The sequence below is a fragment of the Oncorhynchus gorbuscha genome, linkage group LG21, assembly GCF_021184085.1.
Source record: "Oncorhynchus gorbuscha isolate QuinsamMale2020 ecotype Even-year linkage group LG21, OgorEven_v1.0, whole genome shotgun sequence".
Lineage (NCBI taxonomy): Eukaryota > Metazoa > Chordata > Actinopteri > Salmoniformes > Salmonidae > Oncorhynchus > Oncorhynchus gorbuscha.
This window is the reverse complement of record NC_060193.1, coordinates 40,853,821-40,881,537: the sequence shown is the minus strand read 5'-3', so window position 1 is coordinate 40,881,537 and position 27,717 is coordinate 40,853,821. Positions and strand designations below refer to the sequence as shown.

Sequence of the window (27,717 nt, the reverse complement as noted above, 5' to 3'; positions counted from 1 at the left end):
CAATCTGAACCCTCTCTTGTTCTCAACTTTCCTACCTGGCTAAATAAAGGTGAAATAAAAAAATATTTAAAATGGAGGGCGTTAGAGAGGCAACAAAGAGACCAAAGATAACCCTGAAGGAGCTGCAAAGCTCCACAGCAGAGATTGGAGTATCTGTCCATAGGACCACTTTAAGCTGTACAATCCACAGAGATGGGCTTCGCGGAAGAGTGGCCAGAAAATAATAAGCAAAACAAATTTCCGCCAAAAGGCATGTGGGAGACTCCCCAAACATATGGAAGAAGGTCAGATGTGACTAAAATTGAGCTTTTTGGCCATTAAGGAAAACGCTATGTCTGGCGCAAACCCAACACTTCTCATCACCCCGAGAACAACATCCCCATAGTGAAGCATGATAGCGGCAGCATCATGCTGTGGGGATGTGTTTCATCGCCAGGGACTGGGAAACCGGTCAGAATTAAAGGAATGATGGATGGTGCTAAATACAAGGATTTTTTTAAGGGAAACCTGTTTCAGTCTTCCAGAGATTTGAGACTGGGATGGAGGTTCACCTTCCAGCAGGACAATGCATATTGCTAAAGCAACACTTGAGTGGTTTAAGGTGAAACATGTAAATGTCTTGGAATGGCCTAGTCAAAGCCCAGACCTCAATCCAATTGAAAATGTGTGGTATGACTTAAAGATTGCGGTACACCAGCAGAACCCATCCAACTTGAAGGAGCTGGAGCAGTTCTGCCTTGAAGAATGGGCAAAAATATCAGTGGCTAGATGTGCCAAGCTTATAGAGACATACCCCAGGAGAAAGTATTAACTTGGAGGGTGAATAGTTATGCACGCTCAAGATTTCTGTTTCTTTGTTGTATTTCTTGTTTGTTTCACAACAAAATTTATTTTGCATCTTCAAAGTGGTAGACATGTTGTGTAAATCAAATGATACAACCCCCCCAAAAATCTATTTTAATTCCAGGAAGTGAGGCAACAAAATAGGAAAAATGCCAAAAGGGGTGAATACTTTCGCAAGTAGAAAGCGATGGGTTAGAAGAAGCCTATATCACCAATCCATAAAGTAAAATGTAACATTCATATATGGCCAGTTATGTAAACTTTAACACTGATTTATCCTGCAATAGATGTCGTTCAATTGGTAACATAGATGTTTGTGTTCTTCTAATGCCTCTAAAAGGGAAAGTAATCTAAAAGTAACGGAATGTATTCAGATTATGTTACTGAGTTTGGGTAATCCAAAAGTTACATTACTGATTACAATATCGGACAGGTAACTAGTAACTGTAATCGATTACATTTAGAAAGTAACCTACCCAACCCTGATTGTACATGACCTGTTTGTCTGACAAGGGGGGGAATCCAGAGGGATCACTCACTCACTTGTGGTGAGGGAAGGATGATTCATAGTAATGGCTGATACCATTCCATTAATTCTGTTCCAGCCACTACTTAAATACACACATACACATGCACACACAGACACACACACCCACAAGCGCCATGCTCTACCAACTGTGCCACAAGTATCTATGTCCAGATGTTTCCATACAACTCTCTGAAGAGTGACCTGAAGAGTGACCTCTCTTTGAACCTGCCCCTTGTGACAGCAGTCAATTGGCCAACAGAACGCACTGCATCAGGCACGATCTATTTGCTCTATCTTGTCAACTCCTATTCTCATTGTCACACCAAACATTGACAATAGGAATTGGCAAGCCAGCACAAACAGATATAGGACCAGCCTGACATAGTGAATCTATGGCAAAAGCATGTAGTAAAGATAGAAACAACACAAACATCACCCTATTAGTGCACTACTTTTGAGGGCTCTGATCAAAAGCAGTGCACTATATATGGAATAGGATGCCATTTGGAATGCAAGCATGATTGTTGGGGTTGGAATAACTGTTCCAATACTGAAGCTCTGTAATACTTTACAGTAATTGGACAGTGAGATATATGCCGAAGTTAATAAAGTGTGTGTGACCGTGCTAACACCTCTGAGTTCATATACACACCACTGGGACAAGACTCCCTGTCCATGTCTCATCAATGAGAGAGAGAGAAACACACCCTTTACACTTTAAAACCGGATAAGTGCTGGCTACTCAAACGTGCTATTTTTTTTTAAATGGTGTGTTTTGTATAACAATTTTTAAAACTTATTGTGTACATAATGTTGCTGCTACCGTCTCTTATGGCCGAAAATAACTTCTGGACATCAAAACAGCGATTACTCACCGTGGACTGGAAGAAACTTTTTCCTTTAACGAGTCCGACGAGAAGGATATCATGCTTTCACTGGAACCGGCCAAGGTACCTGCCTTTTGCGTGAAGAAAAGATGCAGGACAAGGCGCCGCAGATCGGGCTGCCTTCTGAGAATCCGTAGGCGAGTAAACTCCCACTGACATCTGCTTTTCTTGCTAACGTGCAATCATTGGAAAATAAAATTGATGACCTACGATTAAGATTATCCTACCAATGGGACATCAAAAACTGTAACATCTTATGTTTCATCGAGACGTGCCTGAACGACGATATGGACAATATAGAGCTAGCAGGATTTTCCATGCACCGGCAGAACAGAAACGCTACCTCTGGTAAGACGAGGGGTGGGGGTGTGTGTCTATTTGTCAATAACAGCTGGTGCGCGATGTCTAATATTAAAGAAGTCTCGAGGTATTGCTAGCCTGAGGTAAAGTAACTTTATGATAAGCTATAGACCACACTATCTACCAAGAGAGTTCTCATCGTAGCCATCTATTTACCACCACAGAATGAATCTGGCACTAAGACTGCTCTCAACCAACTCTGTAAGGCCATAAGCAAAGAAGAAAATGCTCACCCAGAAATGGCACTCCTAGTGGAGGAAGGGGACTTTTATGCAGGAAAACTTAAATCAGTTTTACCAAATTTTTACCAACATGTCACATGCAACCAGAGAAAAATAAATCCTAGACCACCTTTACTCCACACACAGAGATGCACACAAAGCTCTCCCCCACCTTCCATTTGGCACATCTGACCATAATTATATATTCCTGATTCCTGCTTACAAGCAAAAACTAAAGCAGGAAGTACCAGTGACTTGCTCAACACAGAAGTGGTCAGATGACGCGGATAATGGGCTACAGGACCATTTTGCTAGCACAGACAGGAATATGTTCCGGATTTCATCCAATGGCATTGGCTTCATCAATAACTGCATTGACGACATTGTCCCCACAGTGACTGTACGTACATATCTAAACCAGAAGCCATGGATTACAGGCAACATTCTCATCGAGCTAAAGGCTAGAGCTGCTGCTTTCAAGGAGCGAGAGACTAATCCGTACACTTATAAGAAATCCTACTATGCCCTCAGATGACCCATCAAACAAGCAAAGCATCAACACAGGATAAAGATTGAATCCTACTACACCGGCTCTGACGCTCATCACATGTGGCAGGGCTTGAAAACTATAACGGACTACCACGGGAAACCCAGACGCGAGCTCCCCAGTGATGCAAGCTTACCAGCCTTTTATGCTCGCTTCAAGGCAAGCAACACTGAAGCATGCATAAGAGCACCAGCTGTTTTGGATGACTGTGTGATAACGCTTTCGGTAGCTGATGTGAACAAAATCTTTTAATAGGTCAACATTCACAAAGCCGCTGGGTGAGACGGATTACCAGGACGTGTACTCAAAGCATGTGCGGACCAACTGTCAAGTAACTTCACTGACATTTTCAACCTGCCCCTGACCGAGTCTGTAATACCTACATGTTTCAAGCAGACCACCATAGTCCCTGTGCCCAAGGAAGCAAAGGTAACCTGCCTACATGATTACCACCCCGTGGCACTCACATCAATAGCCATGAAGTGCTTTGATAGGCAGGTCATGGCTCACATCAACAGCATCCTCCCATCATTAAGTTAGCTGATGACACAACAGTGGTAGGCCTGATCACTGACAACTATGAGACGGCCTATAGGGAGGAGGTCAGAGAACTGGCAGTGTGATGCCAGGACAACAACCTCTCTCTCAGTGTGAGCAAGACAAAGGTGATGATCGTGGACTACAGGAAAAGGTGGGCCCAACAGGCCCCCATTAACATCGACGGGTCTGTAGTGGAGTGGGTCGAGAGTTTCAAGTTCCTTGGTTTCCACATCCCCAATGAACTATCATGGTCCAAACATACCAAACCTTTCCCCCTCAGGAGACTGAAAATATTTGGCATGGGTCCCCAGATCATCAAAAGGTTCTACAGCTGCACCGTCGAGAGCATCCTGAACGGCTGCATCACCGCCTGGTATGGCAACTGCTCGGCATCTGACTATAAGGCGCTACAGAGGGTAGTGAGAACGGCCCGATACATCACTGGGGCCAAGCTTCCTGCCATCCAGGACCTATATAATAGGCGGTGTCAGAGCAAAGCCCATAAAATTGTCAGAGACTCCAGTTACCCAAGTTATAGAAATGTTTTTTCTGCTACCGCACGGCAAGCGGTACCAGAGCATCAAGTCTAGGACCAAATGACTCCTCAACAGCTTCTACCCCCAAGCCATGAGACTGCGGAACAATGAATAAAATAGCCACAAGACAATTGACATTGAATATGCATATATAATAAACAGTGAGTAGCAGCAGTGGGGGGCACTGCTGCTACTCACTGTTTATTATCTATGCAAAGTCACTTCACCCCCACCTACATGTACAGATTACCTCAACTAACTTGTACCCCACACACTAACTCGGTACCCTGCCCCCTGTTTATAGCCTCGATATTGTGTTACTTTTTATTATTACTTTTTATTTTAGTCTACTTGGTAAATATTTTCTTCTCTTCTTGAACTTTACTGTTGGTGAAGCGCTTGTAAGTAAGCATTTCACAGTAATGTCTACACTTGTTGTAGTCGACAAATACAGTTTGATTTGATTTGAACAATTTCCCAGTGTGCCTTGCCTTTTTTTGATCCATTTGTATAGTTTCCACCCATGACTGTATTTGTTAGTGACTGAGACATGGTTGTTGAATTCATCCATTTTCAGTCCTTTGGACTGAGTTCCTAGGTGAATATTATCATTGTAATTGAACCACTACATATATCAGAAGGCCTTATATAGTGGCCTGAAACTCATAGTTTACAAGTAGGGTTGCAAACTTTCGCAAACATTTTTCCAGTACTCTTCTAACCAGGATTTCTGGAAAACCTGGGAAATTTACTAGAATTTTGAAACACTAACTGTAAATGACATTATGCTGGTTGAGAATTGTATTCACCCACAACCTGCAATCATAATGACTGCTAGGGTTAAGAACCATTTCCCTTATCGATGCAAAAATTCAATGATTGAATCAATCAATCAATGTACATGCATAAACACAGATATTAAAAACAATTCCAAACAATCTACCTGCAGTAGAGTATGCTGGGAAAAAAAGTTAATTTGTTATCATACTGTATCTTTAAAAAAAATCCTGGTGTGACTTCTCATTTAGTTTTGAGTCAGTGCCACATTAACATTTTTAAGTGATAATGACTTTTCATTGACTTTGAGTACAACTTACTAGATGTATTTGAGTTAAAAATGCTTTGGGGTTTAGAGTGATGTCCTCAACATCCATCATCTGCCTGTCAAAACCAGGAATGAAGGTAGTACTGGAGGAGTGGTTGAGACACCATGAGAGAGAAAAAGAGGATGAAATTCAAAATATATTTTTTTCCAAATTAACTGAAAATACTGATAAGAGAGAACTAATCTTAACCAACATTTGGTAGTGATGGAGATACCCCTTGATAATTATCAAACAAATATGAGCATGTAGGCCAATGTTTTGGTTGTGTTACCTCATCATTGTCGAACCACAGTAAGCTCCACAAGGACGAAAGCATCCTGCCAAAAGTAACCTGCCAAAATCATCATAAATAGTGTGGCTGTTACTGCATCCTCATCACAGTGATTCCTGGCCTATTGGTGGGGGGCTGGGAGCTGTCTTTTCAGCACCACACACACACACACACACACACACACACACACACACACACACACACACACACACACACACACACACACACACACACACACACACACACACACACACTATTATCATTACTCATATGTTGGGTTTACAGACACCTGTTTTCATAGAGCACTTCAGGTGAAACTGACCCAAGATCAGTGTCTAGGAGAAGCTCGATCCCACACTGTGCCCCCCCCCCTCTCTGTGTGGCTTTGGATATCATGTAGGCTAGGCCTATCTAATCTACTGGTGCATCATCAGTATAAAGAGCATTACACTTCAACAGTCAACCAACAACAATATAGGCCTACTTTACGATTTCCACAATGCTGAATAAAACATTTTGAATCGATCTCCCTCTGTTGTGTTGATCTTTCACGTGAATGAATAAGATGAGGTGCGCTACTGTAGCCTATTTGTGCATACAGAATCCTAGTCATATTCAAGCAAATGCATTTATTTAATTGATGATGTATCATGATTTGTTTGTTTGTTGTCACTGACTGATTCATGAATACTGACCGCCTGGCTGCCATTCGCTTGGAGCTCGCCTTTCTATAGATGGATCTCAGCACCATGGACAGCTCTCACACACGTCCATGGTGGCTGTCTGGCTGTCGACTATTAAAAAAATAAGATTAAAACTAAACAACAATTCTATACTGAAACTCTAAAGGCACAGGAAGTCTCACACCAAAAACCCTGAATGCACTATAAACGATGTTTTCCAAGCAGGCTACTCGTGAATCTTGCATACAATTACCGGATAGAGATGGCAAAGGCACACTGAAACATAGACCTCTAATTTTAATGGCCCTTGACCAACCAGTCGGTGGAGTGTAAAACAATACTACAGGTTCGGAGCTTCCTCCAGGCCACATAGTCATATTTGAGGTATAAATTATGTGATAAAAAAGAGAGCAGCTGTCGTAATTCTGTCTCAACGCCATTGTCGAGTTTACGACTGATAAGACTGCCCTGGGCTACATACAGCAGGCGAATTACGAGCTGTGCCAAATGCGACGGGGGGAAAGGCCCTTCCAGCGGATTAGGAATGGAAGCCACCGGTGCCCTGTTAACGTTATTGAAATGTACTCAATGTGGAGTGGGGTGGCCATGGCGGAACACCTGGCACCGAGTGGCCGCTACACCGCATGCGCAGCTCAATACTGAAAAAAGACCACCACCTGCGTGTGGTGCGGTGCGGGATGATGCATGCATAGGAAAATAGTAGTAGCTATTGTAATCTTTGCCATATACTAGCCTAGCACAAAATAAAATATCGAAATCAATATTTTACAGAAATAATTAACATGTAAATCTGGCTGATATTTGCTTGGAAATAATAGCCTATTTCTAGTGAAATTGTGGAGCCTGTGGAAGAAAAGTTAGGACACCTCATGGCCTTGCACTTTTCCCATTCCACAACCGATTTAAAACTCCTCGATTGTGGAAAAAGCCACCAAAGACACACATGCAAGACCTTAGACTATAAGGCCATATGCTTCTCATCCTGTTTGAGCCTTCGGGTAAGAGAGCAGAGGATCTCCTTGAATCTGACATCAGTTACCATGACGATCGACGACTGTATGAGACCAAACTGCATCTATTTAGGCAAAACCAACAGATTGGGGGACGATCCCCGTCAGCCTACCTTACATTCATCCATGCATGTTCTCACTGAATATGCATCCGTTTCATATTTCTGAGTCATAAGCTCAAATTCCTCATATTTCTCCAGGGCGTGTTGGTCGTAGCGCTGGTACGCCTGGACGCACAGGCTGCACCTCGCCACATCGCCATCAATAATCACGTCAAGACTGCAGTTCAAATTGTCCGGACTCGTAGACCCGTAAAACAAATCCAAAAGGGAATAAGAATTACAAAAGGAAAGGTACAAATCACTTATATTTACAGTCCGTGTCCCTTCTTTTCCCGAAAGGTCCTTGCACAAATGGTCGGCGTCATCAAAAGTAAAGCAGTTTTTAGATAAACTATCGCGATGGCAAGTTTCAATTCGCCACAAAGGTTTGGTAGAATTCCCTACAAAAATAGCATATTCGTTTTCTCGGAGGCTGCTGTGTGCTAAATGGAGGTTGGATGATGGGATTGGGTTTGCAGATGGGTAAACTCCCATGTCCGTCAATGCAAACTTATCACGGGTCCTTGTCAATTTCGCCTCGGCGCAGAACCATAAGTGATCAGAGAGCAGAATGGTTACAAACAAGAGTGAAGCCAAGGACAGTCGCCATCTCTGGGCCCGCTCTGAGTCGGTGAATGGCTTTTCGTTCTCGCGGGGTTCTAGCCAGATTTTGAAGCCGTCTTCTTGCTGCAGACACGTCCAAGCACCCCTGGTCATATTTTGGTAACGCGCTTCTTCACCGGCCGACTCCACCGTGAGGGTTTCTCTGCCACAACATGCATTGACTTGGGGTCTAATTTGCGTTTTTCACCTCTTAAATGTTGTGTCGTGGGTGGTGCTGCTGGTTTACCTCCGCGATTATCTGTAATTCACATTCAATTAATGTGTTGGAGGAGATTAAGCCGTGATTTGATGGGGCCGCGTTCTCCATGGCTCTCCGATGAAGATGCTAGTTTTCTGTAGCAACATGTCTCGCTTCCCCCTCCTCTGCTCTAGCCTGCGCTCACTGGTCCTTTGTGTAGACCCGTTTTACGGCAAGCTGCATACGTTCGCCTTGAATCCGCCGGTGGTGGCTCTCGGATGAGTGCTGGGTTCTATGTCAGCCCAGTGATTTTCGCTTACGTGTCTGCTAGGCGGCAAAGTGCCAGAGATGTTATCTTTTGATGTCCACTGTCATCTTGGTCCTGGGTTAGTTGTCGCCATCGTGTTCTTCTTGGAACACTTTTTTGAGGTGCTGTGTCGTGCGCGACATCTTTAGAGTTGCGACCGTTCCATTCTGACGCACCTGAATGGTCTGTTTTCAGAAGGTGCAGGATCAGTAGGATCAGCTCAACAAGTAGCCTAATGGATGACAAAATAGAATATGAAATATTTAACCTCAGTCACAAAACGCAGCCATAGCGTTCGAGTGATAGCTGTCCATGACCCTGAAACCGGGAATGGTTTCATTTCTGTAAGCGTTCCCCCACTAGTGGAGTTGAATGCAAAAAAAATCAAATTAACGATTCAAACGTTGCACCTGGTGTAAAGGCTTAGTTGATGTGACCCATAGGGGTTGATGTGTGATCTGTATGTAAAGCATGCATGCATTATTTTAGAAATATTACCGCATTATGGCCATGTAAATACCATCAAGGTCTAAAGGAAGAAAAATACACAGACTCCTTTCATTTGCTTTGTCATGTTCATCAGGTGCACCTCATTATTACAATCATCATAACAACATAACATTTAATCATGGCATAAAACATCCAGGGTGTTGTCATGTTCTAGCACAAAGATAGAACACAATCAATCATTCAGGGTGATATGGGTTCAGGATTGTATCCAAGGAAACTGATCATGTATTGTGTGGTTTGTTTGGCTGTGGACCTGTTTTTTCAGAGTGGCATAGTGTTTGTTTTTGTGTTGGTTTGTTTCTCTTTTATCCCACAGGCGTATCTTTCAGCAGTCCTTCAAAGACATCACTAGTGTAGCCTAAACAACTACAATAAAACCAAATATACATTTGAAATACACCATTAAAAAAAAAAAGTTTTTCTTTCTCATTTACACAGTTAAATAACTGACACTCCAGAGTGGTGTAGGTTGCATAAAACAGGTGAATAACTAGATGAGCTTTGGTAAAGATTCCTGGAAACAAATCTCCTTGAACTAATTTCAGCACCAGGTGCTGTCCACCAATGCACTCGCTCTCTTCTCTCCTGTAGAATACTTCTTAGTTCCTTCTCTATTCTCCACACAAATTAGTTTATTACTCATTCACAAATGCTTTGTTTCTTTGTTGTTGTAAATACCCAGTTGACACAAAGTAAAGCATGAGAGAAGATCAGTGGAAAGAAACAACCCATCATGCACCAATATCTCCACCTGTACATGACCATCTGATCATTTATCACTCCAGTGTTAAGCTGCAAAATTGTAATTATTCGCCTACCTCCTCATGCCTTTTGCACACAATGTATATAGACTCCCCTTTTTTTCTACTGTGTTATTGACTTGTTAATTGTTTACTCCATGTGTAACTCTGTGTTGTCTGTTCACACTGCTATGCTTTATCTTGGCCAGGTCGCAGTTGCAAATGAGAACTTGTTCTCAACTAGCCTACCTGGTTAAATAAAGGTGAAATAAAATAAAAGAAAGAAATACAAATTTGGTAGTCTTCCGCATCACTTTGTGTCCTTGACATTGATGACTGCAATCTAAAGGTAATTTACCACAGACGAGAAACTGAACTGAGGTCAGGGGTCAGAACAGTCCAGAACAGACTATGGAAGGTACACAGTACTACATAGAGCCATGACTACATGGAACTCTATTCCACATCAAGTAATTGACGCAAGCAGTAAAATTAGATTTTTTTTTAAAATATTTTAAAAAACAGCGGGGAACAACGGGGACTGTGAAGCAACACAAACATTGTCACACACACACACAAGCACGCGCACACACACACACACACACAATCATACGCACTATACATACACATGGATTTAGTACTGTAGATATGTGGTGGAGGTGGAGCCTGAGGGCACACAGTGTGTTGTGAAATCTGTGCATGTATTGTAATGTTTTTAAAATTGTGTAGACTGTCTTAATTTGCTGGAACCCAGGAAGAGTAGCTGCTGCTTTGGAAGCAGCTAATGGGGATCCACAATATAAACAAATACAAACTATTTGTTGTTTTTATTTAAACGTTTTACTCATCTATTTTTCACTTAACACGCATTTTTCTTGAATCTGCATTGTTCGTTAAGGGCTTGTAAAGTTAGCATTTCAGTGTTGTATTTTGCGCATGTGACAAATACAACTGACTTGACACCTACCCAAGCGTTGTGAGATCTGGCAGCCACCTTTGTTTGCAGTGCATGTGGACTGCTTGAATATTAAATGGACAGGTGCACTTTTGACTTGCCTGTAGAAAAATGATTTTGCAATCCAAAGCAAATCTGAGCTATTCATTTATATCGCAAACCAGTTTTCCTAGTGGTGGTTTGACAAGGAAGTGAAACCAACACACTTTGATGGAAATGTCCCACATTTTATTGGTCACATACACATTGTTAGCAGATGTTAATGAGAGTGTAGCGAAATGCTTGTGCTTCTAGTTTCGACTACGGAGTAAAATCTAACAAGTAATCTAACAAATTCACAACAACTACCTTATACACACAAATGTAAAGGGATGAATAAGAATATGTACAGTGGGGCTGTCATGTTTTGTCATTGGTTATCATGTCTTGTCTCTGTGCTTCCCTTCTATTCGTTTCCCTCTGCTGGTCTTATTAGGTTCTTTCCCTCTTTCTATCCCTCTCTTCCCCTCCCTCTCTTCCTCTCTTGCTCTCTCTCCTTATCGATCCGTTCCTGCTCCCAGCTGTTCCTCATTTACTCTTTTCACACCTGTCCCCTATTTTGCCCTCTGATTAGAGCCACTATTTCTCCCTCTGTTTTCCGCTTCTGTCCTTGTCGGATCCTTGTATGATGTTCGCTGTTCTGTGTCCTTGTCTCGCCCTGTCGTGTTTTATCTTCTTCAGATGCTGTGTATGAGCAGGTGTCTTAGTCTGCTACGGTCGGTGCCTTCCCGAAGCAACCTGCAGTCTATGGTCGAGTCTCCAGTCAGTCCTCGCAACTACGAGTGGATTTCAGTTTTTCCTGTTTTGTTTTCTCCTTGATATATCCAGGATTATTACTTTTGTCATATACTGGAATAAAGACTCTGTTTTCGTTAAGTCGCTTTTGGGTCCTCATTCACCAGCATAACAGGGGCAAAAAAAGTATTTAGTTAGCCACCAATTGTGCAAGTTCTCCCACTTAAAAAGATGAGAGGCCTGTAATTTTCATCATAGGTACACTTCAACTATTACAGACAAAATGAGAAAAGAAATCACGTTGTAGGATTTTTAATGAATATATTTGCAAATTATGGTGAAAAGTAAGTATTTGGTCAATGACAAAAGTTTATCTCAATACTTTGTTATATAACCTTTGTTGGCAATGACAGAGGTCAAACGTTTTCTGTAAGTCTTCACAAGGTTTTCACACACTGTTGCTGGTATTTTGGACCATTCCTCCATGCAGATCTCCTCTAGAGCAGTGATGTTTTGGGGCTGTTGCTAGGCAACACAGACTTTCAACTCCCTCCAAAGATTTTCTATGGGGTTGAGATCTGGAGACTGGCTAGGCCACTCCAGGACCTTGAAATGCTTCTTACGAAGCCACTCCTTCGTTGCCCGTGCGGTGTGTTTGGGATCATTGTCATGCTGAAAGACCCAGCCACGTTTCATCTTCAATGCCCTTGTTGCTGGAAGGAGGTTTTCACTCAAAATCTCACGATACATGACCCCATTCATTCTTTCCTTTACATGGATCAGTCGTCCTGGTCCCTTTGCAGAAAAACAGCCCCATAGCATGATGTTTCCACCCCCATGCTTCACAGTAGATATGGTGTTCTTTGGATGCAACTCAGCATTCTTTGTCCTCCAAACACGACGAGTTGAGTTTTTACCAAAAAGTTATATTTTGGTTTCATCTGACCATATGACATTCTCCCAATCTTCTTCTGGATCATCCAAAAGCTCTCTAGCAAACTTCAGACGGGCCTGGACATGTACTGCAATTTATCTACAATCAAGCTGGCTGTGTTTGTGCAATATCCACATGTAGCTACACCTGTAGTTCTAGGATTTGTCCCTCAGGGAAGATCTAGCCAGCAGACATAAAGAATGACGAGACAAGACAAAACTAGCCAGTTATAGAATATCATGCTGAGCTGACTGAAGACTAGGCATTCAACTACCAGTTGTTGATATAGTTTCCATGGTAACATGTCTTTACGTGATAATGCAAGCTCATGAAATACATTCCAGACACTGGTACTTCTTGCTATCTTGGCATAACTGTGATTTGACAGCTGTAGCTATCTCCAAGCTAAGCTAGCTAGCTGCTGTCAAGTTGGCTAAAGGTCAGCTCAGGCTTTAGCCCACACATAGAACTCAATTAGCAGATCATCTTGAGATGGAGAGTCAGTCAGAATTCAGGAGGGGAGAAGTCCTCAACTTCAAAACTTCTCTTGGTAGCAAAGCTAGCCTCGCTGTCACAAAGTTACTTACTCACTACTGCTCTTGTTTGTTTGCTGTGATTAAATGGCAAAGACACACCTAAGAAATACCCACATTAAACCACACCCCAAAGACAACTCTTATTTGGGCTTCAGTAATGGCTGCTGCATTTCTTAATGAGCACCAGAAGAAACACATGCGGAATAGGTGAGTGCAGTCAAAGATGATGTATATACTGACAAGGTACATGTCTCTCCGCTCCAACAATGGGAGTCGTTGTCCACAATGCAGCAAGACTACCTCCCACCTATCCTTTCTTTGGATTGGTGGAAATATGTATTTATTGTAATCTCTTTTTGAATATTAGATTAGGGTTGTTGACGTCCACCGCCTGTATTCAATGGAGAGAGATTCTATGCTACAAGCCTCATTCAATGAATATCCAAAGCCATCTCGAGACAACTCCGATATAAAGTGTTTTTTCTCAAAGTTGTCCGGATGTCACGTGTCCTACTTACACTACCGTTCAAATGTTTGGGTTCACTAAGAAATGTCCTTGTGTTTGAAAGAAAAGCAATATATTGGTCAATTAAAATAACTTCAAATTTATCAGAAATACAGTGTAGACATTGTTAATGTTGTAAATGACTATTGTAGCTGGAAACGGCAGATTTTTTAATGGAATTTCTACATAGGCATACAGAGGCCCATTATCAGCAACCATCACTCCTGTGTTCCAATTGCACGTTGTGTTAGATAATCCAAGTTTATAATTTAAAAAGGCTAATTGATCATTAGAAAACCCTTTCGCAATTATGTTAGCACAGCTGAAAACTGTTGTGCTGATTTAAAGAAGCTAGTTGAGTATTAGACTAGTTCAGTATCTGGAGCATCAGCATTTGTGGGTTCGAGTACATGCTCAAAGTGGCCAGAAACAAAGAACTTTCTTCTGAAACTCATCATTCTATTCTTGTTCTGAGAAATGAAGGCTATTCTATGTGAGAAATTGAAGATTGCGTACAGCGCCGTGTACTACTCCCTTCACAGAGTAGTGCAAACTGGCCCTAACCAGACTAGAAAGAGGATTGGGAGGCCCCGGTGCACAACTGAGCAAGAGGACAAGTAAATTAGAGTGTCTAGATTGAGAAACAGACGCCTCACAAGTCCTCAACTGGCAGCTTCATTAAATAGTACCCACAAAACACCAGTCTCAACGTCAACAGTGAAGAGGCTACTCTGGGATGCTGACCATCTAGGCAGAGTTCCTCTGTCCAGTGTCTGTGCTCTTTTGTCCATCTTAATCTTTTATTTTTATTGGCCAGTCTGAGATATGGCTTTTTGTTTGCAACTCTGCGTAGAAGGCCAGCATCCCGCAGTCGCCTCTTCACTGTTGATGTTGAGACTGGTGGGATGAAACTTTAAGAATGCTAACATATTCCTTTAGGTGGTTTGACACTTTATTTCAGACAGTAATGACGTGGGGAGAAAGGCAAATGCTAGAAACAGTTGGAAACAGGGATTGATTCTGTTCTCAGGTGGAAAGTTGTATGTGCAGGGGTGTGTTACCACTACACCAAGGCTCTGCACAGGAAATAATAATAGTAATGGTTGATGGTAGTGGGTAACCAAATCATAGATTGCAGTCTCCTTGTCCATAGACTGCTTTCAAGGTAAGGACACAAACATTTTGTAATTTGGGTGAACTCTATCTTCAAAATAGGTCTCGAAGAAGGTCCTGCTTGCTCCCCAGGAGGGTTGGCCATCCCTGATCTATGTTTCCCAAGTGCTGGGTGTTTGAAAATGTTCTTGTTGTAACAATAATTTCTCAATCACCCAACCTTCTAGAAAAACATAATAAATATCACTATTCAGGTGGTTTATGTCTATTAGTTGAAGATCCTTGCCATCATCTTACTCTAGATAGACAAAATATGTGTTGATGAGTTGTGAGTCCCCTTACCATCTCTGCCAAGCATGGACACAATACTAAAATGTGAAAAATTACATTTGATTCTTGGCGCATTTAATATCCAATGCTTATTTGTATGACATTCAAAACTGTCCATGAATGGCTGCAATATTACATAGCTTCATATAATACATTTTAAAAGATACAAGTAGGCATATCAGATTACACTGGCAAAGTTGGGAAGAAGTGGAATAATAAAATAAGTGTGAGGAATAACGGTAGTGTTCTTGATGACAAGCACACTAATTACTGTTTATTTTAGACCAATGTTAATAATGAGAATTGTTCCACTGATTGTTCCACTGAAGTAAATGGACAATCAAAAGACAAGATTACAGAAATCTGCCCCTACACCCTAAACAAATTATATGTATTTTTATTGTCCCTCCTCTAGAATCAAATTTAAATGTTTCAGTTCACTATCTGTTTGACTAAATGATTTTCAAAGTTACAAATCAGGTCATTTAAGAACTACACTACTAAAACACACGTAACTAGCATGGCTACCACAGCATTCTGCAGCAATATTGCAATCAGATCTGCTTTGCGCTTAGTGGGACTATCATTTGTTTTTCAACAGGACAATGACCCAACACACCTCCAGGCTGCATAAGATGACCTGGCCTCCACAATCACCTGACCTCAACCCAATTGAGATGGTTTGGGATGAGTTGGACCGGAAAAGCAGCCAACAAGTGCTCAGCATATGTGGGAACTCCTTCAAGACTGTTGGAAAAGCATTCCAGGTGAAATTGCTTGAGAGAATGCCAAGAGTGTGCAAATTTCTTATCAAGGCAAAGGGTAGCTACTTTGAAGCATCTCAAATATAAAACATTTTGATTTGTTTAACACTTTATTGGTTACTACATGATTCCATATGTGTTATTTTGTAGTTTTGATGTCTTCACTATTATTTTTACAATGTAGAAAATAGTAAAAATAAAGAAAAACCCTTCAATGATTAGGTGTGTCCAAACGTTTAACTGGTACTGTAAGTATTCAGACCCTTTGCTATGAGATTCATAAATGAGCTCAGGTGCATCCTGTTTCCATTGATCATCCTTGAGATGTTTCTACAGCGTGATTAGAGTCCACCTGTGGTAAATTCCATTGATTGGACATGATTTAGAAAGGCAAACACCAGTCTATAGTTGACTGTGCATGTCAGAGAAGAAAAACAAGCCATGAGGTTGAAGAAATTATCTGTAGAGCGCTGAGACAGGATTGTGTCGAGGCACAGATCTGGGGAAGGGTACCAAAATATTTCTGCAGCATTGAAGGTCCTCAAGAACACAGTGGCCTCCATCATTCTTAAATGGAAGAAGTTTGGAACCACCAAGACTCTTCCTAGAGCTGACCGTCCGGCCAAACTGAGCAATCGGGGGAGAAGGGCCTTGGTCAGGGAGGTGACCAAGAACCTGTTGGTCACTGACAGAGCTCTAGAGTTTCTCCACTTGGAATTTGCCGCAGTTTAAGACTCTCAGACCATGAGAAACAAGATTTTCTGGTCAGATGATACCAAGATTTAACTATTTGGCCCAATGCCAAGCATCACATCTGGAGGAAACCTGGCACCATCCCTACGGTGGAAAATGGTGGTGGCAGCATCATGCTTGGGGATGTTTTTCAGCAGCAGGGAATGGGAGACTAGTCAGGATAAATGCAAAGATAAACAGAGCAAAGTACAGAGAGATCCTTGATGAAAACCTGCTCCAGAGCGCTCAGGACCTCAGACTGGGGTGGAGGTTCACCTTCCAACAGGACAACGACCCTAAGCACAGCCAAGACAAAGCAGGAGTGGCTTCGGGACAAGTCTCTGAATGTCCTTGAGTAGCCCAGCCAGAGCTCGGACTTGAACTCGATCAAACATCTCTCGAGAGACCTGAAAATAGCTCATCCATAATATAGCCCATCCAACCTGACAGAGCTTGAGAGGATCTGCAGAGAATGGGAGTATCTCCACAAATACAGGTGTCAAGCTTGTAGCATCATACCCAAGAAGACTCGATGCTGTAATCACTGCCAAAGGTGCTTCAACAAAGTACTGAATAACGGGTCTGAATACTTATGTATATTTAATACTTCATTATTTTTTGGGGGGGCTAAATTTTCTAAAACCTGTTTTTGCTTTGTCATTGTGGGGTATTGTGTGTAGATTGATGAGGGGGGAAAACGATTTAATCAATTTTAGAATAAGGCTGTAATGTAACAAAATGTGAAAAAAGTCAAGGGGTCTGAATACTTTCCGAAGGCACTGTATGTGGCACTTATTCAAATAAAATGTTCCAACTAGTTTACTGTTTGCTGTCGATGTGGACCCCCAAATAAGACTCAATTTAATCCCACCACACTGTTTACTTGGTTGAGAAAAAAAAAAGAAACACATGGCCTGCATCTCAAATGGAACCTTATTTCCTATATAGTGCACTACTTTTGACCAGAGCCTTCTGGGTCCTGGTCAAAAGCAGTGCACTTTATATGGAGTAGAGTGCCATTTGAGACAAATCCATACACTCAACAGGGACTGGTTGGGAAGGGAACAACAACAGACATTCAGTCCCACGGTACCTCTATGACCTTTTCTCAAGAGGGAACATCTTTGCAGAGAGCCCCAGGAGGATCCTGTTTTGGAGGACTCCTGTGGCTTGCCCATCTCTCTGACAGACACATCGTTCCCTTCTGGACCCATCAATAACCCCCCACTGCTCACTGATTCACTCTACTCAAAGCAGGGCCAGGCAGTGCACTCTTTCTCCTCTCACTCAACAGGCATGGCAACTGGAGGTGGATTGGAAGGTACAAACATGGAAAAAAAACAGCTTACCAGCAAAGACAGACAACCATTCTTGGCTTCGTTCAGGGTCATTTGGTTGCCTTACTAATGTGCTGTTTCATGTTATGTACTGTACCAATCAGTTTGGACACACCTACTCATTCCAGGGTTTTTCTTAATTTTTTAAAACTATTTTCTACATTGTAGAATAATAGTGAAGACATCAAAACTATGAAATAACACATGGAATCATGTACAATTTTTATTTTATTTTTTTATAAATCAAAATATGTTAGATTTGAGATTCTTCAATGTAGCCACCCTTTACCTAGATGACAGCTTTGCACACTCGTGGCATTCTCTCAACCAGCTTCACCTGGAATGCTTTTCCAACAGTCTTGAAGGAGTTCCCACATATGCTGAGCACTTGTGGGCTGCTTTACCTTCACGCTGCGGTCCAATTCATCCCAAACTATTTAAATTGGGTTGAGGTCGGGTGATTGTGGAGGCCAGGTCATCTGATGCAGCACTCCATCACTCTCCTTCTTGGTCAAATAGCCCTTACACAGCCTGGAGGTGTGTTGGGTCATTCTCCTCATCAGACCAAAGGACAGATTTCCACCGGTCTAATGTCCATTTCTTGTTTGTCTTGGCCCAAGCAAGTCTGTTCTTCTTATTGGTATACTATAGTAGTGGTTTCTTTGCAGCAATTTGACCATAAAGGCTTGATTCACACAGTCTCCTCTGAACAGTTGATGTTGAGATGTGTCTGTTACGCATTTATTTGGGCTGCAATTTCTGAAGCTTGTAACTCTAATGAACTTATTCTCTGCAGCAGAGGTAACTCTGGTTCATTCTTTCCTGTGGCAGTCCTCCTGAGAGCCAGTTTCATCATAGCGCTTGATGGTTTTTGCGACTGCACTTGAAGAAACTTTCAAAGTTCTTGAAATTCTCTTGCCTCACTACCCTTTATGTCTTAAAGTAATGATGGACTGTCATTTCTCTTTGCTTATTTGAGCTGTTCTTGCCATAATGTGAACTTGATATTTGACCAAATAGGGCTATGTTCTGTATACCACCCCTACCTTGTCACAACACAACTGATTGGTTGAAATCCATTAAGACGGAAACAAATTCCACAAATTAACTTTTAACAAGGCACACCTGTTAATTGAAATGCATTCCAGGTGACTACCTCATGAAGCTGGTTGAGAGAATGCCAAGGATGTGCAAAGCTGTCATCAAGGCAAAGGGTGGCTATGAAGAATATGAAATATAAAATATATTGTGATTTGTTTAACACTTTTTTGGTTACTACATGATTCCATGCGTTATTTCATAGTTTTGATGTCTTCACTATTATTTTATAATGTAGAAAACAGTACAAATAAATAAAAACCCTTGAATGAGTAGGTGTGTCCAAACGTTTGACTTTTACTGAACAAAAATATAAACAACAACATGTAAATGTAAAGTGTTGGTCCCATGTTTCATGAGCTGAAATAAAAGATCGCAGAAATGTTTCACACACACAAAAAACGTATTTCTTTAAAATGTTCTGCACAATTTTATTTTCCATCTGTTAGTGAGCATTTCTCCTTGGCCAAAATAATCCAGCCACCTGACAGGTGTGGCATATCAAGACGCTGATTAAACCGCATGATCATTACACAGGTGCACCTTGTGCTGAGTACAATAAAAGACTGCTGTTTTGTCACGCAACACAATGCCACTGATGCTTCAAATGTTGATGGAGCATGCTATTGGCATGCTGACTGCAGGAATGTACACCAGAGCTGTTGCCAAATAATTTAATGGTAATTTTTCTACCATAACCCACCCTCATCGTCATTTAGGAGACTTTGTCAGTACGTCCAACCAGCCTCACAACCGCAGACCACGTGTTTGACATCATTTTGGCGAGCGGTTTGCTGATGTCAACTGTCAAAGTTGTGAACAGAGTGCTCCATGGTGGCGGTGGGGTTATGGTATGAGCAGGCATAAGCGATGGACAAAGAACACAATTGCATTTTATTGATGGCTATTTGAATGCAGAGATAAGGTGACGAGATCCTGAGGCCCATTCATCCACCCCATCACCTCATGCAAAATCCATAGATTAGGGCCTAATGAATTTATTTCAATTGACTCATTTTCTTATATGATATGTTACTACGCAAAATGGTAGAAATTGTTGTGTTTATATTTTTGTTTGGCATAGATGTAATTTAATTACCAACTCTGAAGAAGGCTTAAAGCTTAATAAAGCGCAGTGATAATAGGAAGAGCAGTGTGCAGGTTTCTTATTTTTTTATCTCAAATTAAAAGCTTTATAAAGTCACTTTTTCTTTCATTAAAGTCAATTAATCTACTGAAGTTAACATTGCAACAACAGTTTAAATATTTCGATACCTGGACAATACATGAAGACAATCTTCTAATACCAATTCCCATATTTATTCAAAATATTTATTTCAGTTCCAAAACATGAGAATTGAAAAGATTAAAAGAAAAACATACAATATAATATAATTTGCATTAAATGAAACAAATAGTTTAGTGGATAGACCAGGGTTTCCCAACCTCAGCCTCGGGACCCCAAGGGTAAAACTTTTGTTTTTTGCCTTAGCACTACACAGCTGATTCAAATAATCAACTAATCATCAAGCTGTGTATTGTTAAGGCAAAAACCAAAACATTCACCCTTTGGTGTCTCACTGACAGTTTGGGAAATTATGGGATAGACAGTCTCAAATATCTCAACACAATAGTCTGCATTGGTAAGGACATTAAAATAGCTTACCTCAATTAAAGTAGATACACCATTACATATAGGCCTACACTATATCCATATTGAAATGTGTATTAAAACACTGGATAACTTTACCTTCTGATTCAGAAAATCCTTTAAAACAAACATTTATTTACACTCTAAAATGGATTAAAACAAAATATTACAATCCCAGAGATATGTCAATCATAACGTGCTTATTGTCCAGTGCTTGCATTACACTAGGTAGTCATTGTCATTCCGCAAAAACCCTGCTTTGATAGATTCTGTTACCCATGACTCTCTAACAATCTTAAACTTTTTGGTAAAGAGTCGTCTGAGGGTTCTTAAAGCCAACACTCTTGTTTCCTCCACCACTATGACATGAGAGACCCCTTCCTCAAGCTTCTGCACTACTGTCCCTCCGTAGAAGCGGAATTCCAGAGCCCGCGTGTCCAGACAAGTTGCCGGTACGATGCTTTTAGGGTCTCCTATGTCTGCGTATCTGTCCATGTAGACCCTGAAAGGTCTGAACATGCTAGTGGGGAGGTCGTCCCAGCTGAAGCGTTCCTCCAACTTAGCGATGCACTGTGCCGTCAAAGTGTCCACTCTACCAATCCGACCAAAGACTTCCCTCAGCTGCTGCTCGTCTGTGTCCACAAAGTAGCTGTCTCCGTAGCAGTCGTATTCCTTGGCAAAGTGCTCCTTGGTGGAGGGTGAAATGTGTATCATGTGACGCGGTTGCCATGGCACCACCTGCTTCCTGTCTAGGCACTCCAGCAGCCAGGGAGCCCACACTACGTCGTGCTGGTCTGAAGAGATCAGGTTCTTCACGCGCATGTTCTCCACAGCGGCGATCACACAGTAAGTGTCCGGTCCCGGGTTCTGGACTACAATACCGCCACATCGGGCCACTGCTTTCTCCAGCTCCGCCTTGGGGTGAGCCTCATTGCCATTCATAACGCAAAACTCCACGTCCTCGAACATGTCCGTCTCCTTGGTAACGCCAGATAGGTCCTGGGACTTGAAGTGGTCGATGATGCCGACAGCTTTCTTGGGCTTGGCCGCTGCCGGCGACTTGCGCTTCTTCTTTTCAGGCTCGTCATTGTCATTGATGCGGAGGTGGCGCGAGAACAACTTCCCGGACGCCTTGTTGCGAAACTGATCGAGCTCAGCTAGGGTCATGCACTGGTGCCACTCTTTGTCCTCCCGGATCTTCTCGATCCTGGGGAAGCGTAGCGTGCAGTTGGTTTTGTACATTTCACTACTGACTATTTCTGCTGCCTTCACCTGGATGATGACCGAGTTGCACGGGTCAATGAAGACTTCCGGTCTCTCCGTCCCACACAGAATAGAGGCCGGAGGGTCGTTCTTCCGGTAGACTTTCCAGTGCTTGGCCAGCTTCAACCCCAAGTCATACAGCTCCTTCATGGTGTAGCCGGAACCGATGCGACAGAGCGTGTGGAAAACGGAGGGTTTCTCTCCAGGCTTCGGAGCTTCGGCCACCGCGACGAGGAAATGAGACATCATGCCACCTCGCCTTCCTTTTCCCCAGTAGCCTCCGACAATCAACAGGTCGAGCTCATCCATCAAGCCATCAACGTACTCCGGCTTTATCTTGAGCCAGCCCTCACCTCGCTTATCGGGCTTGTAGACGGATGAGGGATCTTTCACCATGATGCCCTCTTCCCTGTTGTCAATGGCTTCGTTGAGGGCGTTTACCACCTCTTGCATAGTTTTGGCCTCCGTTTTCGGCACCACGTGTATCCTCCCTTTAACAGGAGTGAAGACAGTCTGAAGGTTGTCGTGGCGCACCTTCAACGTCTCGTTGCCAAACTTGTGGTCGTTCACAAGAAGTACATCGAAAACGCAAAAGCACGTCTGCAGCTCAGAGTCATCCACTAGCCTCTTGATGTCAAACTTGCTTCCTTTTTGCATGAAGGTGTCGGTAGTGGGGTTGTACGCCATCATCTCCCCATCCAGGATGCATTTGACTACATGGGGCTTGAAGACATTGTGGATGAAAGGCGTCAGGGAGCCCTCTAGCGGCGATGCACCAAACTGCTGGGTGTACTCGAAGGAGTTCCGTGTGAAGTACTTGTAGACGTCGCCATCCTTGTGCAGCTGGATGCGCTCTCCATCCAGCTTGGTCTCTATGAAGAAGGTGCTGTTGCCCATCTGCTTCTCCACCTGGCGCATGTTGGCCACGGCGGCCAGCATAGGTTTGAAGGCAAAGAAGAGGCCAATGGACACTTCGCTGAGGGACATAAAGGGGTCGTGGAGCTGCCGGCACACCTTGTTTAGGTCTGTGGTGACGTTGTAGAGCTCGGCCGCATCTAAGTGGAACACCTGGAGCACGGTCTCTTTGCTGACCCCCAGCTTCATGTCCTTCAGGATCATGCGGATAAGCCACTTCTGCTCCAGTGCCGTGCTCTGGGTGATAAGGTGCAGCAGGCTCTTCTTCACCAGGTCCTTCTGCTTACCAGCATTGTTGATGGCCACCGAGTCCAGAAAGTCGTTGACTTCTCTGATGGTGAGGTTTCCCTGGCTTGTGCAGCGTTTCTTTAACACAAAGTAGGTCATAAGAGCGAAGTCTCCCGCCTCCCCCTGAGATGTGGTGGGGGTGCGGTAATTCAACAGTTTGTTGGCTTCCGGTCCATTCTTGGGGAGACCCAAGACGTCTATGTAGAGCTTGGCTAACATACTCTCTTTAATGCCATAGGCCACACGCTCCCTTTCGAACGAGGGGACTATGAGACGCATGGCCGGGTAGAAGGAGTCTGTGGTGGTAGGGTTGTCTTTGTGGAGGGCCGCATGGAACTTCCTCCAGGAGTCTATGAAGTCACGGAGAAACTTTGATTTGTCTGGTCGGAGTTTGGTCTTCTGTATTTTTTCAAGCGTGGTGCACAGGTGAAGAAATGGAACTTGAGCAGCGACAGAGCTCTGGGGAGCAGCAGATTCGCTTTTTGAGGTTCCCTCCATTGTAAAAGCTAAAAAAAACTAAAAAAGAACAAACGTTAATGACCCATAGATTCTAAGGGATGCTCTTAGTTTTCATCCAGGTGTTTATGTAATTGCTGTATTGATAGAAAAATATGATCCTGTACTTTAGTAAGTAGTGTTCTACAGTGACTACTTCATTTGCAACATGCAGGGCTGGAGCCTGTCCATTATATGCAGCACAGTACATTGAGTATAACAACATTTCCCAAATTACTCACAGTTCCGTAGCTAATGACTACTCAATAAACAAAACATAACTTGAGAACGTGTTTTTAAAAAATCTGTATGACCTAATCCATCACATCAGCCACATGTTTAGAAACTAGAGAATGTACACTTTACAATGCATAGCCTGAATACTTATTGAAAACAACATCTCAAGTTAGCTAACTATCTTACCTCAAAGCAACCAGCCAACTCGTCAGTGTCTTGCAACTCTTTGGGGATCGCTCCTCTACAACATGCTGTGACATGCCCGGGTTATGACTGCATCCATCATACGTGTCCTGACGAAACTGAAACAAACCAGACAGTAGTTGAGCACTAGAATGCTAAACACAGCTAATTAGCGTTGTTGTGCCAGAGGTTGTACAATGGTGCATGGTTATGCAGTTGGGGCCACTTCGGTAAGCTATGCTAGCTAGCATGCAATCTATAGGCACAGCTGTTTTATTATACATTTATTTACCTAGGCAAGTCAGTTAAGAACAAATTCTTATTTTCAATGACGGCCTAGGAACAGTGGTTTAACTGCCTTGTTCAGGGGCAGAACGACAGATTTTTACCTCAGCTCAGATACTAACGTTAGATACATTAATGTTGTATGATGCGATTTCAAATTCAACAAATAACGTGTCAAATTACCTGATTACTTCTTTTCGGTCTCAAAACATAAACAGCCTTTTTTTATTATTATTTACAAACTGTTATATGAGTTTCTAAAAAAACACTTCCTTGTTCACAAAGCGGAAACCGTCAGCCGCGTAAAACATCCAGTCGGAAACTAAATAAGAGACATAATGGAAAAGCAATTCTTTCATACGTCAGGAGAGGGCGGCAGATACATGTAAAAATAATAATAATACTGTGTCAAACCACAGCTGGATGAAAGAGTGGCATAAATTAGATGTTAGCGCACTGCTAATTAGAATGCCCTTTATTTTGTGTCCAACTTTTTTTATATATATATAAAAAGGTGATAGGATAACATTCATTTTATCAATGTTTCTGTAAAACATGTAATTTCGATACATATTAATTGATGCATATACAGCACATGGTCACAATACCTTAGGTTGCATGCAGAAAAATTATCATTAAGCAATATTCATTTTGTAAACACACCTCTATAATAGCTTTGAATTTGATCAAATTCATGTTCCAATGTCCATAAGAATGGGTTAAGTCATTTAAGTCTTGACACAGTATGCAACACACACACACATGCCTCACGGCTGTATTAAACTTTATAGTCTGGAAATTCATACAAATTCCTCACTGTGCACTGCCCTGACTGCCCTAAACATAACACACAATGTAGGCCTACAAACAACCTTGCCACATGTCAACCAACAGATTTACTCGAGGTCAAGAGTCCCTGCACCAAGCAAAACATGAAGATAAAGATGTATATGAACTGTGGTGCTTTAGTTCCTCAAGAAAGTATTGTACACCACAGATCAATGAAAGTATTGTAGACTGAAAATTGTGTGCACACCAAAAAAACGTTTTTTTCTTGCTTACTCTTTACAGTGAATTCTATATACAGTACCAGTCAAAGGTTTGGACATATCTACTCATTCAAGTTTTTTCTTTTTATAGAGGGCAGTGCGTACGGCCCAGTACATCACTAGGGACAAGTTCCTGCCATCCAGGACCTCTATACCAGAAAGTGTCAGAAGAAGGCCCTAAAAATTGTCAAAGACTCCAGCCATGCTAGTCAAGTACTGTAATGCCAAGAGTGTGCAAAGCTGTCAGTAAGGCAAAGGGTGGCTACTTTGAAGAATCTAAAATAGAAAATATATTTTGGTTTGTTTAACACGTTTTTGGTTACTACATGATTCCATATGTGTTATTTCATAGTTTTGATGTCTTCATTATTATTCTACAATGTAGAAAATAGTAAAAAAGTAAGAAAAACCCTTGAATGAGTAGGTGTGTCCAAACTTTTGACTGGTACTGTAGTTTAACCAGCGACCAATATATCTATAAAGAGACGAACATGGTCTTCACCTCTTTTAATTATAATATAATAATAATTATAGGGCTTGCAGTGGATGCAGAGGCACTCGTAGGTAAAATACCCTGCCACTGATAGAAAGTCAGATACTCCTAATGGTTAAGATGATTATTCAGGGTAGGGCAATCTGGTCCTAGACCTGTGCTTAGGGGGCAACGTCTACCTCTGAAGTAGGTCGTCCGGTTTGCTATAATCTTTGCCCACTAGGGGGCCTCCTCTCCCTCTACATGCTCGAGAGAGGAAGAGAGGGGGGGAGAGAGAGAGAGAGAGAGAGAGAGAGAGAGAGAGAGAGAGAGAGAGAGAGGAAGAGAGGAGAGAGGGAGAGAGAGAGAGAGAGAGAGAGAGAGAGAGAGAGAGAGAGAGAGAGAGAGAGAGAGAGAGAGAGAGAGAGAGAGAGAGAGAGAGATCCGCACATCCTGAGTCACCTCACAGCCAGAGTTGTTTAAATCCAGTTCTGCTGCTGCAGTAGTGGAGAAAGCCAGGAAGAGATGGAGCCCGCAGGACAGAGAACACAAACACACACTCCACGCTGGTTTATCGTAGGGGCACATGGTTCATTTATACAGTAGAGCAGATGCCTGACAGGGATAAAGGCCTATACAATGGTCTGCTGTCATGAAAAGTCAAACCAACATCCACAGTCAGCCATAGCATAGGTCTCACTTTACACAGTAGGACTGCAGAGTTAGCCAGGTTCATAACAGCGGTTGCGTAACAGTGCTCTATGTGCCACAGTCAGAGAGCGAGGTAGAGCGAGCGCCGACCTAGAAGATGGTAAACAAGTGACGTCAGCTGCTGCTGCCGATGTCGTGGCCTGCTTCTGCTCGCTTCAGGGTGAGAGGGGAGAATGCAGGATAGGATTTGGAGGGGGGGGGGTAGTAGTATCATCTGGGACTGGCAGGTTTGTACTGCTCATCCTTCATAGAGGTACAGTGTATGGATATGGAACATATTTGGATTTTAACTTAACTGTAATTAAGCTTCTACTGTGACTGTTATGGTTCCAATACCAGGGGCGGTATTTATTAATTGTAGATCAGCACTCCTACTCTTAGACACTTTATGAATACGGCCCTGCTGCAGTAATTATATCCCAGAAACAGTGATGATGATCCATCCCTCATTAAAACGGTTGCAGGAAACAAGTGCCACAGGCAAGTTAAACAAAGCAAAGTCACAGACAAACACAAAAGTCCTAAGACAAAAATCCCATCAAACCACATGGCATTATTTTCACAGTAGCATCTAAGAATGACATTTTGGGGCCCACTTTCGGGCGTATTTTCTTCTAGCCTTATTTGGGGCTTAAATATGGTCTGGTACAAAATTGTGTTGACTACGGCAAAAATACCAAGCCTCACAGATGGAGGCTCCCAGTTCTCAGAATGAGACACCTACAGGTATGTGCTGCTGGCAGTAGTTGTGTAAACAAACATAGTGCCAAGGCAGGTTTGATTTATTCTGTCTCACATTATACAACGGGCAGGGTCAGTTCATGTAATACACACATTATACCGTTTGTGTGTGTGTCATTGGCATGCTACAGTTTTGTGAGGCCCCCTTGCAAGGTCTGAGCAAGGAACATGGCTTATGAGGTGTTCATATGCTATCTGGAGGGAAAGGGCCCCTGGACCCCAACCCCCTAAAAACATTATTGGGTTGGAGGCTCCCAAGAGGTCATAGTGAGTGTATAGTGTATTGTGAGGGTGTGTGGTATGCCAGTAGTGTGTGTAGTCCTTCTGTGTTTGTG

General features: G+C 42.5%; 2 protein-coding genes across 2 annotated transcripts in view; both read right to left on the bottom strand.

Annotated features, from left to right (window-relative positions):
- The window catches only part of nalf1 (NALCN channel auxiliary factor 1), an 86,077-nt gene extending 76,979 nt beyond the window's left edge, over positions 1–9,098 (bottom strand). Inside the window, exon 1 of the mRNA XM_046318380.1 lies at positions 7,668–9,098. Coding sequence (XP_046174336.1) covers positions 7,668–8,372 — 705 coding nt within the window. The 5' untranslated portion in view covers positions 8,373–9,098. The remainder of the gene's footprint in view (positions 1–7,667) is intronic.
- An 11,295-nt stretch (positions 9,099–20,393) lies between these two features.
- lig4 (ligase IV, DNA, ATP-dependent) lies at positions 20,394–24,752 on the bottom strand. Its single transcript, XM_046320094.1, has 3 exons — positions 24,593–24,752; positions 24,128–24,243; positions 20,394–23,725 (listed from the first exon to the last, which is right to left on the bottom strand). The coding sequence occupies exon 3, from the start codon at positions 23,705–23,707 to the stop codon at positions 20,963–20,965; it is 2,745 nt and encodes a 914-aa protein (XP_046176050.1). The 5' UTR covers positions 23,708–23,725; positions 24,128–24,243; positions 24,593–24,752; the 3' UTR covers positions 20,394–20,962.
- Positions 24,753–27,717: the final 2,965 nt, after the last annotated feature.

Excerpts from the sequence above, each read along its gene's own strand:
- lig4 (XM_046320094.1), bottom strand. The coding sequence starts at position 23,707 with ATGGAGGGAACCTCAAAAAGCGAATCTGCTGCTCCCCAGAGCTCTGTC.